General features: G+C 40.3%; 1 protein-coding gene across 1 annotated transcript in view; it reads left to right on the top strand.

The window, feature by feature from the left end:
* The window catches only part of ENTPD1 (ectonucleoside triphosphate diphosphohydrolase 1), a 96,366-nt gene that overhangs the window by 71,511 nt on the left and 12,279 nt on the right, over window positions 1–12,576 (top strand). Inside the window, exons 5-7 of the mRNA XM_026493742.4 lie at window positions 120–279; window positions 993–1,232; window positions 2,458–2,715. Of these exons, the coding sequence (XP_026349527.1) occupies window positions 120–279; window positions 993–1,232; window positions 2,458–2,715 (658 nt within the window). The remainder of the gene's footprint in view (window positions 1–119; window positions 280–992; window positions 1,233–2,457; window positions 2,716–12,576) is intronic.

Here is a 12,576-nt window from a genome sequence, read left to right as displayed (position 1 = left end):
TCTGTTTATTCCAGGGAGTTGTGATTCGCTTCCTAGGAGAACTGCTGGAAGCCGTGACTGAAACGAGTACTTGTAGTTATTCAAATGAAACCGGTAAATGCATCTCTTCCTTTGTGCAGGATCGAAAATGAACGGTTGGCCAACACGGTCCTGATTGCGGTGGCGAGGAGCCTCAGCAAATACCACTTTGATTTCCAGGGCGCCAGAATCATCACTGGCCAAGAGGAAGGTGCCTACGGCTGGATCACTATCAACTATCTGCTGGGCAAATTCAGTCAGGTGATTATCTCCCAGTTCCCAGGGAGGTGGCTCCCTGGGCGTCAAGGCCAGTGCTGTCTCAGGCAGTATTTGGATCTGTAGCCAGAATGAATGCTGGAAGAATGGACAAATTAATTTATCCCCACATTTGCATGAGTCACCAGGGGTATTCTGGGGAATTTTATTACAAGAACTTTTCCTAGTAGAGAATAAGGAAATCATATCATCACCTTAGGAAGACACAGAGGAAATTAGAAATCTATCATTAAAAATAAAAATAGCTAATATTTGCCTAGCGCTATGTGTCTTGTGCTGTGCTAATAAGCACTTTTCCTGTACTGTCTGATTTCATCTTCAGAACAACTACATGAGGAACTCTCTCATTTTCAAGTCTCAAATGGAGGCCTAGAGAAGGTAGTTATCTGCTCGGGGTCACATGGCTAATGAGCAAATGAGTGGAGATTTGAACTTGAGTCTTTTAGGTCCAGACCCCTTGTTTGTAAACACTGGCTATGCCACTTCTGTGTTGCTGCAGTCTGAGCTCTGTCTTTGAAGCCCCTCTTTTCTTGCTGATCTGATGTTTCTTGTTGATCTGATGCAGACTCAGGAGCGTCCAGCAAGCTTTGTGTCACCTTATGCCCCTTTCCTTTACCTTAGCAAGTCCCGGAGTCCAAGATACGGTGTGAAGCGGGTGTCCAGAGACTGCTATCACTGGTGACTGTACTCTTTTTCAGAAATTGAACTGGCTCAACCTGAAGCCAAATGAAGGCAGTGCTCTTGAAACCTACGGGGCTTTAGACCTTGGGGGAGCCTCTACACAAATCACTTTTGTGCCCCAAAACAAGAAAATTGAGTCTCCAAGCAACGCTCTGCACTTTCGCCTCTATGGCAGGGACTACAGCGTGTATACGCACAGCTTCTTGTGCTATGGGAAGGATCAAGCACTCAGGCAGAAACTGGCCAAGGACATTCAGGCAAGTATAACTGAATCCAGACCCACCCTCCCCACATCTGGGCCACCAGCCCCCACATCCTGTTGTTGTCTCTTTCTACTTCAGTAATTGGTCTGAACTTGGTTACTGTACTTTCCAAACCTTTTCAAGCAGGATATCTAAGTACATCTGGTCGACCCCTGTGAATCGTCGCATCCAGACATCACCTCCTGTGTTTGTTTACTACACTGTCTCCAAGGACACAACTCAGATCCTTTCTTGCAAATAACTACTCACCTCTTTGGGCTTGACAGTGAAAATTACATGCTCGAATATTGTTGGGAGGGGTGTGTAATTTATAAGATTTTAGCACTTTTTAGTCTCCATTTCCTACAACTGCAGAAAACAGGGTTGTTAGAAACAACCTGAGGGGGGAGGAGGAAAACTCTCAGGGAAAACACACAGTTTATCCATCAACACTTCATATCTTGTCCTGAGATGCTTTTTGTCTTCTGAAGACAAGAAAAGTTAAACATACTCAAAATCATGTGAGTACCAGGCACACCCTAACAAACACACACAGAGCAAGGGTGTCACATCCAGCTGTTCCCTGTCTCCACCGAAAGGACAACAAGTTCCCTGCTCTCCTCCAAAGCTCTTGCTCTGGTTCTCAGAAGCACTGGCAATAGGTGACTCCCACTGGAGTAGGGGATGCTGGGACATGCCTACTGAGCCCCAAGTCTCCACTAAGCCTTTTATCCACAGCAGCCCCCTTTCTTCTCTTGAACATATTGGGTTGTGGGTCAAAAATCACCTTGATACTCCTTGCTTAAATGATCTAAGGTACTTTTCAGGCATGTTGCTTCTGATTTTTTGTTTGGAGGTGGGGTTGGGGTACGTGCAGACTCCTCCTGGAGAACTACCCCAGGCTCAGACTTCTGAGAGCCTTAGAGTTTTCCTTGTGAATCTGCTTCTGACCTATGTATTTCATTTGTATTAAGCACTAGTGGACATTCCAAACTAATGGCATTTCTGCCAGCTCTGTATTAACTTTCTATGAATAGCAAAAGTTCATTCACATCTGATAGCATTTCTGGTGCCTACTATACAAATCTGACTGTTCCCAAGGGTGAAAAAGGCATGGCAGGGGTATATTGATGCCAAAGCTAAGATATTATAAAATTCCTACACATTAAGGATGTCAGAGTGGTGCTTTTTGTACCCAGCACGTTTGCACATGATGTCTTCAAGTGATTTCTCCATTCAGGGTACAAACGGAATCCTCAGGGACCCATGCTTTCACCCTGGATACGAGACGGTGATGAACGTAAGTGACCTCTACAGTAGCCCCTGCACTAAGAAATTTGAGAGGACTCTTCCATTCGATCAGTTTCAAATCCAGGGCACTGGAAACTATCAACAATGCCGGCAAAGCATCCTTCAACTCTTCAACACCAGTTCCTGCCCTTACTCCCACTGTTCCTTCAATGGGGTTTTCTTGCCACCACTTCATGGGGATTTTGGGGTAAGTGTGCAAAATAATAAGGTATGTTGGTTAGGATGATTTGGATTGCAAGTTGTAGAGTAGGTGACTACAAAGGGTTTAAATAATAGGATTTATTTTTCTCTCATATGATAATAAGCCTTGAGGTAGATAATTCAGGGTTAGTTCTTTGGTTTAACAATGTCAAGACTTGGGATCAGCTTTTCCATTATCTTCTTGGCCTTTTTTGGGGGTGCTACGATGGCACCTACTGTTTCACACACAACAAAAGAAAGAAGGAAGTTTCTCTTGCATACATTTCTGTCCAGTTTTGCAGAAATGCCAACAAATGTCTTTTTCAGATGCCATTGGCCAGAATTGGTGAAATCACACTTCTAAACCAATCTGTGATCAAAGGGAATGGGTGACTATGTTTGGTTTAGACTAATAACTGTTCATCCCTGGAACTGGGGAGTCTTTCCTACACATATTGCTTTCCTCTGCATGGGTGAAATCAGGAATCTGTAAGCCAGAAGAAGGAGCTGACTGTTGGGTAGGCACACCCATTAGGATCTGCCATAGTTGGCTTCTTAACGTCAGAAGAAGGAGAGGCAGCAGTTAGATGTCTCTGTTAAAGGCTTTCCTCTATAAACTAAAGTTAGAAACTCAAGAAATCCCAAGGCAGTATTGAAGATAGCATCATTTACATTACATTTTAAACAGCTGGGGGACTATTTAAATCCCAGCTCCAGTTTCTTCTTAATTACTGTAGAGTAAGATAAAATATTTGAGCAGAGGTAGAAGAGGTGCCCCTTGATCTACTCATAATTCCAACTTCGTATTTTGGTCCTGGAGATGAAGCATTATTGTAATCATAGTTTAGTAGTATATTGCAAAATTAGCTACCACCACTAAAGAGCCAGTTATTGACTAAATAACATAGATGCATGATGTCATTAATTACTTAAGACATCATGCATAGAAACAAGGGCTTTTGTGTGCCTTCACACTCTTTCTCCCTTTTTCAGAAAACAAATCAGCATGTGAGAAGAGAGGTTCAACTCTCGTATGGGACCCCAGCAGCAGAGTTTCTCCCAAGTCTCCTGGCTCAGCCCGATGTCACAGAAAGAGCTCCCTGGTTAGAGCTCAGGCCCTGTAGTAATTGCAACTGGTTTAAAATCTGGCTTTGCCACTTGTGAACTATATAAGCTCTTCATTCTTATCGTCTCTAGGAAAACAATGGGCGGTACTGTGGACCCAGGCTTACCTTTACTGTGGCCCAGACCACAGTTACTCCTCCCCTTAAGATTCCTGAGGGAAATAACATGTCAGGACAATGCCTGGCAGAGTAATACTTTGTGATTATTTAGCTCCAAAGCTAAATTCAGAACAAACTAGAACCTCACCTGGATGTCCTGTAGCAGAGCTGGCACTGGCAGCCCATATTGGACTTTTTGGGCCAACGCCCTTGCCTTGGATCTAACTGCTGGAAGATAAAAGAGGGGGCCACAAAAGGGAGGAAGGTGGCTAGGGGTGCTGGGAACAGCCAAGGGCCCTTTTCATTCCAGTCCCTGATAGGAAGTTCCTCCAAAGGAAAAGAAATATACTGTTGTGCATTGACTTTTTAACTTTGCTGAAAGCTTCACCTCCTGGGAAACATAGCCCAATTCTTGTCTTCAGGCTTAAGCAAACCCTTTCTACTTGAGGGTGGTGGTAGTGGAATTTCTTGTCTTTGAAAGTGATTCCTCCAACCTAGGTAGGGAGAAGTGGAATTGAAAGGGGTGAAGGAGACTTGTGCTCCCCTTGGATGCCTTTTTGTTTGGTCTCTTAGTTCCTCACTGAAATTGTTCTCCTCACAGCCTTCTGAACCTCAGCTTGGCAGTCTCCTTCGGTTAGCTCATTGCTTTCCTCCGAGTAGGATCTTCTTCCTCTGAATATAGCCCTTAGGGTCAGCACTGTACCTGTACCTATTCCTGCTTTGGCCATTTCTGTTACAGAATTTGTTTTTCCCTCTGTAATTTTTCGCTAAAGCCTAAAGATTTTGGGGGGTCTGTTTCCTTTTATAAAATGAAGACAGAAATGCCTATCTTCTTGCTAGTTGTGAGTGATAAGCCAGACAATGGTGGTGGCCTGGTAAGTGTCTACCAACAGCTCTCTGGGGCCGTAGGGGCTGGTTTGTGACTGGCTCACACAACTCTTGAAATTTTAACAGTTAGCTCTTATGAGTGGGTAAGATCCACCTCCAGCATATCACTGCCAGTAGCAGAAAGCGAACATACCCTAGCACCAGGTGGGCCCTTAGTAAGGTTAGTTCTTTCTCCTAACAATCCTTTTTCTAGGCTGTTATACCTGCAGAAGTTCCCACTGCCCAGTTCTACATCTGGAAGCAAAACTATTTGCAACTCAAAAATCCAGTTGTATTCCAGTTATTTCCAGGACCAGTTAGCCTGGGTATTCTCAAGCCACAGAGAATTTGCAGGGAGGGAATGTTTACCACAATTGCATTCAGCACTGGTGATTTAATTCTTACTCTGTAAATAGAGTATTAAAAGCTGTCAATTTTTTTTTCTCAGTTTGGCTACACTGGTTGCTAGACAGAATCCAATTTGTAGGCAAATTAGAAACACCCAAAAGGAAGAGGGAACATCTGCAGGGAATTATTTATGAGGTAATTTAGGAAATTTTTAAAAGATCACATCGTATCACTTATATAAACAAGAAAGAATGTAAAACAAATACAAGAGGGAACTGGAATTAAAGAACATTAAAAACTTGTTTGTTTCCATATGTCTACATATACTTGTGTGTCTGTGTGTGTATATATATTTAGCTCTGAGCTTCCTAGTAGCCAAGGGGAAAAAATAAGACATAATCAGATACAGTTTTCATTAAGTGTAGCATACCAGGTCCCAGGGCAAAGCAGAGCTATTCCAAAATTGATTCTCAAGGATATTTTATAAAGGAGATTTTATTAGACAATGTCTTTGACCATATTTCTTAAAAATCAATTTCTTATAGCAACTGTAACGTAGAGGCATGATATTAAAAAGCCAACTCAGTCATAGCAATTCTGTGATGGACTGAGGCAGTGTAGGTCTTTGATAGATACTCAACTTGATAGAAAAAAAGGATTTAGAATGGTTGGAAAAGGGGGAGACATATATTTTTCAAGTCATCTTCCATCAATGTTAATTATTTAAGCTGGAAATTGGAAGATGAAGAGCTGAACTTTTGAGGCTATATGTTCTCTAAAGATGGCCTAGAGTATTATTATTCTCAGTTGCTGCTTAAATATTGGCCCACAGGTTATAGACACCAATCAAGTAAAGATTTATATAGTAAGGTTAATCCCTAATATGGAAATTAAGAAGCTGATCAGATTTTGAACTCAGTAGTATAGGGCATCTCTCCAGTACCTAAAGGCAAGGTCAGGAATTCTTAGAGCTGAGTCAGCATTTCCCTCAAGAATCACCTTTGGGTCCATTCTGGCAACAGAACATCTATCTGATGTATTGAGTCTCCCAAGTCATACCCCAAGAACAGAATCAGGATGATCGTTTTTCCTTCAAGACTTTCAAAGAGTCATCTACCACAGCCGTAGGAAGAAACTTGATGATGTGTCCTTGAACCATCTGACTTTGATCAGTGTATCCTCATGAGTATTAAAAGAAGAAGGTGGGTTTTGTCATTCAGTATAATTCTTGGGATTAAAAATAGAAGCATTCTGATAGGGTTAAGATTTCTTTTTCATTACGTAATATAAATAAATCAAGGAAAAAATATTCATCCTAAACCTCATCATCCTATCCCATTAACACTTAATTTTTCTGGGTTCAATTCTAATGCATGTTAGTATAAGCAATATTCCACCCTAGAAGAGACCTTTCCAAGGGACTTAAGAGGCCAGATTAGATATTAAACTCAACTGAGTGGGTTTCTGAAGAGCATATATAGACAGGAAAATTATCAGGCCTCAACACATGGAAGACTTTCAGAAAAGACTGACAGATAAAATGAAAAAATAAATGTCAATAGAGTATGAATGGACTGGTTCTGGAGCAAGGGAGAGACACAGATGACCTTATTCTGGAGCACAGCTGTCCAAGAAAGAAAGATGAATAGACACACTCCCAGCTCAGACAGCAAGCAGGATTGGCCCTTGATTCTAAGACTTGATCTCTACTGCGGCTACGGAGAAATAGTCATTTCTAGAGTCTATTTATATATGGAATATAAAAGTAACATTATTATCTGAGAAATTTTTTAAAAATCTATAAAGGAGAGAGTTTTAAAATATTACTTCAAATTTGATTCAGGTGTTTGTAATAGTTAGAAGGGCTATTTGTATTTATTTTGTTTTCTATTCCTTGTATAATGGCATTATTCTACAGTACCATATTGCTTATTTGATTCTACTTTGAGAGAGGACTCTAAACCATACCCTGCACAGTCAAGACAACAGCTAGAAAAATATCAAGGTTGTCTGGACCAGCCATTCATGTGTGTGTGTGTGTGTGTGTGTGTGTGTGTGTGTGTGTTAAAATATACATAATAGAAAATTAACCATTTACCTACTTTTAAGAGTACAGTTTTGTGGCATTACGTACATTTACACTGTTGTGCATCCATCACCACCATCTACCTCCAAGACTCTTTTGTCTTCCCAAACAGAAACTCCACCCATTAAACAAAACGCCAATTCTCCACTCCTCTTTCCCCTCAGCCCCTGGCAATCACCTTCTACTTTCAGTCGCTATGAATTTGACTATTCCAAGTATCTCATATAAGTGGAATCATATATTTGTCTTTTTATGACTGGTTTATTTCATTTAGCATAATGTCTTCAATAGACCAGTCCTTCTTAGCTCTTCAAGGGATCACAAGACTCTTTGGAGAATGTGTTGACAGCTAAGGATCCTCTAAACAGAAAAATAGACATGTAAAGGTGTGCTGAAATTTTTGCATACAATTTAAAAGACATCATGATCCCTTGAGATGGACCTGTGAGCCCCATATTAAAAGCCCTTAATCTAGAACAAAAGGTATGTAGAAAGTAGAGATTAAAGTAGAAGCATGAGCCCAAGCAGGGCAATGGCTGGGACTGAACGCCACACAAATGTCAGAGGTCGGTTTCTTTAGAAGTATGAAAGCAAACGCAGACCTATGTGCCAGAGACAGATGACTCTGAAACTGATGCTACGCCTGCCTCTAAGTTGCTTCCTGCCAGGGCAGGGCAAACCTAATATCTAGTAATAAAAGCAGGCAGCCTGTGCTAGAGAAGCAAGTTAGCATGAGTAATGAAGTTAGGTGGGGGAGGCGAGGGGAACAGGTCAAGGGGTCAGTTTGGGACAGAACTTGCAACTAGACTGTAATACTTGTCCCTTCTGTGACTATGAGTGCTTCATTTAATCTTTATTCCAAAGTGCTAGCAATGTGTTTTTGATTGGATCTTTGGAAAATGATTTGACAAACCCCCTTTCTTCCCTTACAGACAATTTTGGCTTTGGGTTACTTTTCTGGTTTTGTTTCCCTGGAAATGTGATAAAGATGCGAGTGTCAGTTGTATTACTAGGCAATGGTTCTTATGAAAAAAAATGACCCCTGAAATAAATTGTATCTGGATTGGAAGAAATTAATGAACTATGCCTGCTCTGTGGGCTTCTCCAATCTGAATAAAGGCTCTATATGTGTAGAGTATGTAACAAAAGGCTTTATTTTTATAGGACTTGTTTACCTGACCATCATACCATCTGTTACTTGTTTGAGTTGCGTGGTCTTCCACTAGACGGCAGGGATTTTCATCTGTTTCTGTGACTGCTTGGAACATAGTTGTTATTCAGTCAATAGTTGTTGAATGAATGAACGCATGCATGATATGCAGCCAAAAGTCAAGGAAGAGGTAGAATGAAAAAAATGGCTATTGATTTTGCCAGTTAGGAGGTTACTGGTAATTTTAATGAGCATAGATTTAGAAGCCAGGTCAAAGTAAACAGCTCCCTGGAAGATGCTCTAAAGTTGGCGGAGCAGGGAGGAGAGTGGGTAATTGATACCACAAAAACAAGAAAAACTTTGAGAGAGGGTAGATGCTGCACTGAAATCAGCTCAGTTAAATTGAACAGGAACGCATGTATTGCATTCTGTGTAGGTTACACTTCGCACAAAATTTGGCTGGCAAGAATGGGTATTGTCTTTATAGGTTGCTATGTCTGTCTTCCCAGCTGTGTCCTGAGGCCCTGGAAGGCAGGATGGTGTACATATCACCTTTTCATTTTTAGGCCTGCTAGATATATTACTGCTGGAGTGCCTGGAATATTGAATATTCTCAGTAAGAGAACTTCAGTGTTTGGAATATTCTAGTGAGATGTCCAGCATCCACAGAAGCCTGGAGGCGGGAAAGCATGAAGCACGTTCAGAGACCTGAAAGTAGTTCAGTGGGTTTTTCCATGTGGGCAGGCCGGTGACTTGCTTCTGATAGTTTAGAAGCTTTTCCTCCCAAGCTTAAAAATCACCTTTGTGGTCATTAGATGCCTTTGTTCGAGGGTTATGATCTATAAGTCTAGAGATTTCCATAGTACAGGAAAATGGTGGTAATATTAGGAAGATTGAAGATGAAGATATGGTTCAGGGGTTTAGAAAGAAATGATCCCAGGTTTTGGAAGAAATGAATAACAGTTTGAGGAGCATATAAAGGACCATTTGTGGGACTCACAGAAAATAGAGCATATTTTAAGCTTTAGGGAGAAATTATCTCCTACAGTTATAAAGTGATCCAACCTTTCTGAAAGATGATCTCATGAGGGGGCACCTGGGTGGCTCAGTTGGTTAAGCGTCTGACTCTTAGTTCCAGCTCAGGCCATTATCTCATGGTTCATGAGATCGAACCCCACTTCGGGCTCCGCACTCAGCGGGGAGTCTGCTTGAGGATTCTGTCCCTCTGCTCCTCCCCCTACCCTTGCTCTCACTAAAATAAATACATCTTTAAAAAATCTCGTGAGATATGTATAGATATTTTTAAAATTTAGGTCTCATACACTTATAGTAAAATGTGTACATTTTAAGGCCACAGCGTGATAGTTTATAAGGAATACGCCTGTGAGTCCATCATCTGGATGAAGATACAGGACATTCCCAACATCCTAAAAGGTTCCCTTATCCACTCTCCCAGTTGATAAGCCCCCTCCAAAGATAACCACTACTCCGACTTCTATCATGATAGATTAGTGTTGCCAGTTTTTGGATTCATAGCGTATATTATTTTTTGTCTGCCTTCTTTCACTCAGTATTGTCTGAGATTTATCTATGTTGTCGTATGTAACAGTAGCTCTTTCTTTCATTGCAATGGAGTATTCCTTTGCATGAATACACTAAAATTTATCTATCCATTCTCTAGTTAATGGACAGTTCAGTTGTTTGCAGTTTGGGGATATTATGTACTCCTTTATGAACACTCTTGTTCATGTCTTTTAGTGCATATTTCTACTTGCAAAATATATTTACCTTCTGACCAAAATTTTACCCCAAGGAAATCATCTCAAGGCAAAGGTACAAAGATGCAAGTACCTTGTAGCATTACTTATAAAAGTGAAATATTAGAAAGCCTAAATACTCACGAATAGGAGATTAAGTAAATTATGATATATCCATACATAATAACCTTTTTTTTTTAAAGATTTTATTTATTTATTCGACAGAGATAGAGACAGCCAGCAAGAGAGGGAACACAAGCAGGGGGAGTGGGAGAGGAAGAAGCAGTCTCATAGCGGAGGAGCCTGATGTGGGGCTCGATCCCATAACGCCAGGATCACGCCCTGAGCTGAAGGCAGACGCTTAACCGCTGTGCCACCCAGGCGCCCCCATACATAATAACCTTTTATAGACATTTTAATGGGTAAGGTAAAATCTACAGGGAAACTTTCCCATAATGTATTATTATCAAGTGAAATAAAGCAGGATTATAAAACAATGTGTCTAGTATGATCACATTTAGATAAAAATATATACATATATTTTAATATTTTACATATATAGTTGCTACAGGGATTAAGCAATAAATTATTAAAAGTATTTTTCTCTAGGGGATGGTTAAGATGAGGAGGAAACTTTATTTTTAATTTGTAATAATTAAATTCTATACAATAAGCGTGTTACCTTTGAATAAGGCAGAATTTTTAAGACATATGTATTTTGAAGGAAAAGAAGAGGGCAACTTTTATATGTTGGAAAATAAATAAGAGCAGGATTCTGAGATGCTAAAGGGAAACATCTGTAAGTCAGGGAAAATTTTTCAAGAGTCCATGGCATGCAGAACTTTGGGGGTAGGCAGTGGCATAGACCAGGAGTTCCTGCTGACGAGCTATGTATCCCACTGAAGGCTCAATATTTTGCTATATCGTCCTACACAAATTTTCTGTTTGTTAATATTTTTTCAAAATATTTTATTTATTTATTTATTTATTTATTTATTTATTTGAGAGAGAGAGATTACAGAGAAAGAAGGAGAAGCAGATTTGCCGCTAAGCGGAGAGCCTGATGTGAGGCTCGATTGCAGGACCCTGAGATCATGACCTGAGCTAAAGGCAGATGCTTAACTGACTGAGTCACCCAGGTGCCCCTGTTTGCTAATGTTTTTAAAAATAATTTTTATTTCTTTAAAAAGCACATGTCACACTTTAGCAAAAACAAGAGAATTTCTAGGTTCTTAATTCATTAAGCCGTTTGCTGGTAGAATGAGCTCTAGAAGTAATATCGGAAAAAAATTTGAAATGTAACAATTTAAGGAAATATTTATTATAAAAATTAAGACATGCTCATTGTAAAAAAAAAATCATACTGTACAAAAAGTTTAAAGATCCAACCATACGTTCTAGAGAAACTCACTTTAGATCTAAGGAACTCACGTAGGCCAAAAGTGAAGTGATGGAAAAGATATTCCATGCAAGCGCCAACCAAAAGAAGACAAGGGTGGTCACATGTATATCATACAAAATATACTTTAAGTCATAAATTGTCGTAAGAGACCAAGAAGGACATTACATAATGATAAAGGGTTAATTCACCAAGAAGATACATTAATTATAAGTATATATGTACCCCAAATCAGAGCACCTGAATCTCTGAAGCAAACATTGACAGAACTGAAGGGAGGAAGAGACAGCAATGCCATAATGGTAGGAGACTTCAGTGCCTGTCAATACTGGCTAGAACAATTGCAGATTCGAACCACATTATGGGCCAAATAGACCTAACAGACACATACAGAACATTCCACCCAAGAGCAGCAGAATATATGCTCAAGTGCACATGGATCTCTAAGACAGATCACACCTTAGGTCATAAAACAAGTCTCAACAAATTTAAGAAGACTGAAATTATACCAGTAGAATGAAACTAGAAATCAATAGCAGAAGGAAACTGGAAAATTCACAAGTGGAATTGTATGTGGAAATGAAAGAACACACTTTGGAACAACCAAAATCTTCAACAAAACACTGGCAAGCTGAATTCATCAGTCTATTAAAAGAGTAATATAGCATGCCTAAGTAGGATTTATCCCTGGGGTGCAATGATGACTCCCTATGCAAAAATCAGTTAGTGTGATACAGCATATTAACAGAATGAAGGATGAAAACCACACATCTTAATAGATGCAGAAAAAGCATTTGATAGGGCGCCTGGGTGGCACAGCGGTTAAGCGTCTGCCTTCAGCTCAGGGCGTGATCCCGGCGTTCTGGGATCGAGTCCCACATCGGGCTCCTCCGCTATGAGCCTGCTTCTTCCTCTCCCACTCCCCCTGCTTGTGTTCCCTCTCTCACTGGCTGTCTCTATCTCTGTCAAATAAATAAATAAAATCTTTAAAAAAAAAAAAAAAAGAAAAGAAAAAGCATTTGATAAAATTGAACACTC

Source organism: Ursus arctos, unplaced genomic scaffold (assembly GCF_023065955.2).
Source record: "Ursus arctos isolate Adak ecotype North America unplaced genomic scaffold, UrsArc2.0 scaffold_7, whole genome shotgun sequence".
NCBI classification, from domain to species: Eukaryota; Metazoa; Chordata; class Mammalia; order Carnivora; family Ursidae; genus Ursus; species Ursus arctos.
Note: the sequence above shows the minus strand (reverse complement) of the source record. Positions and strands in the feature narration are given on the sequence as shown.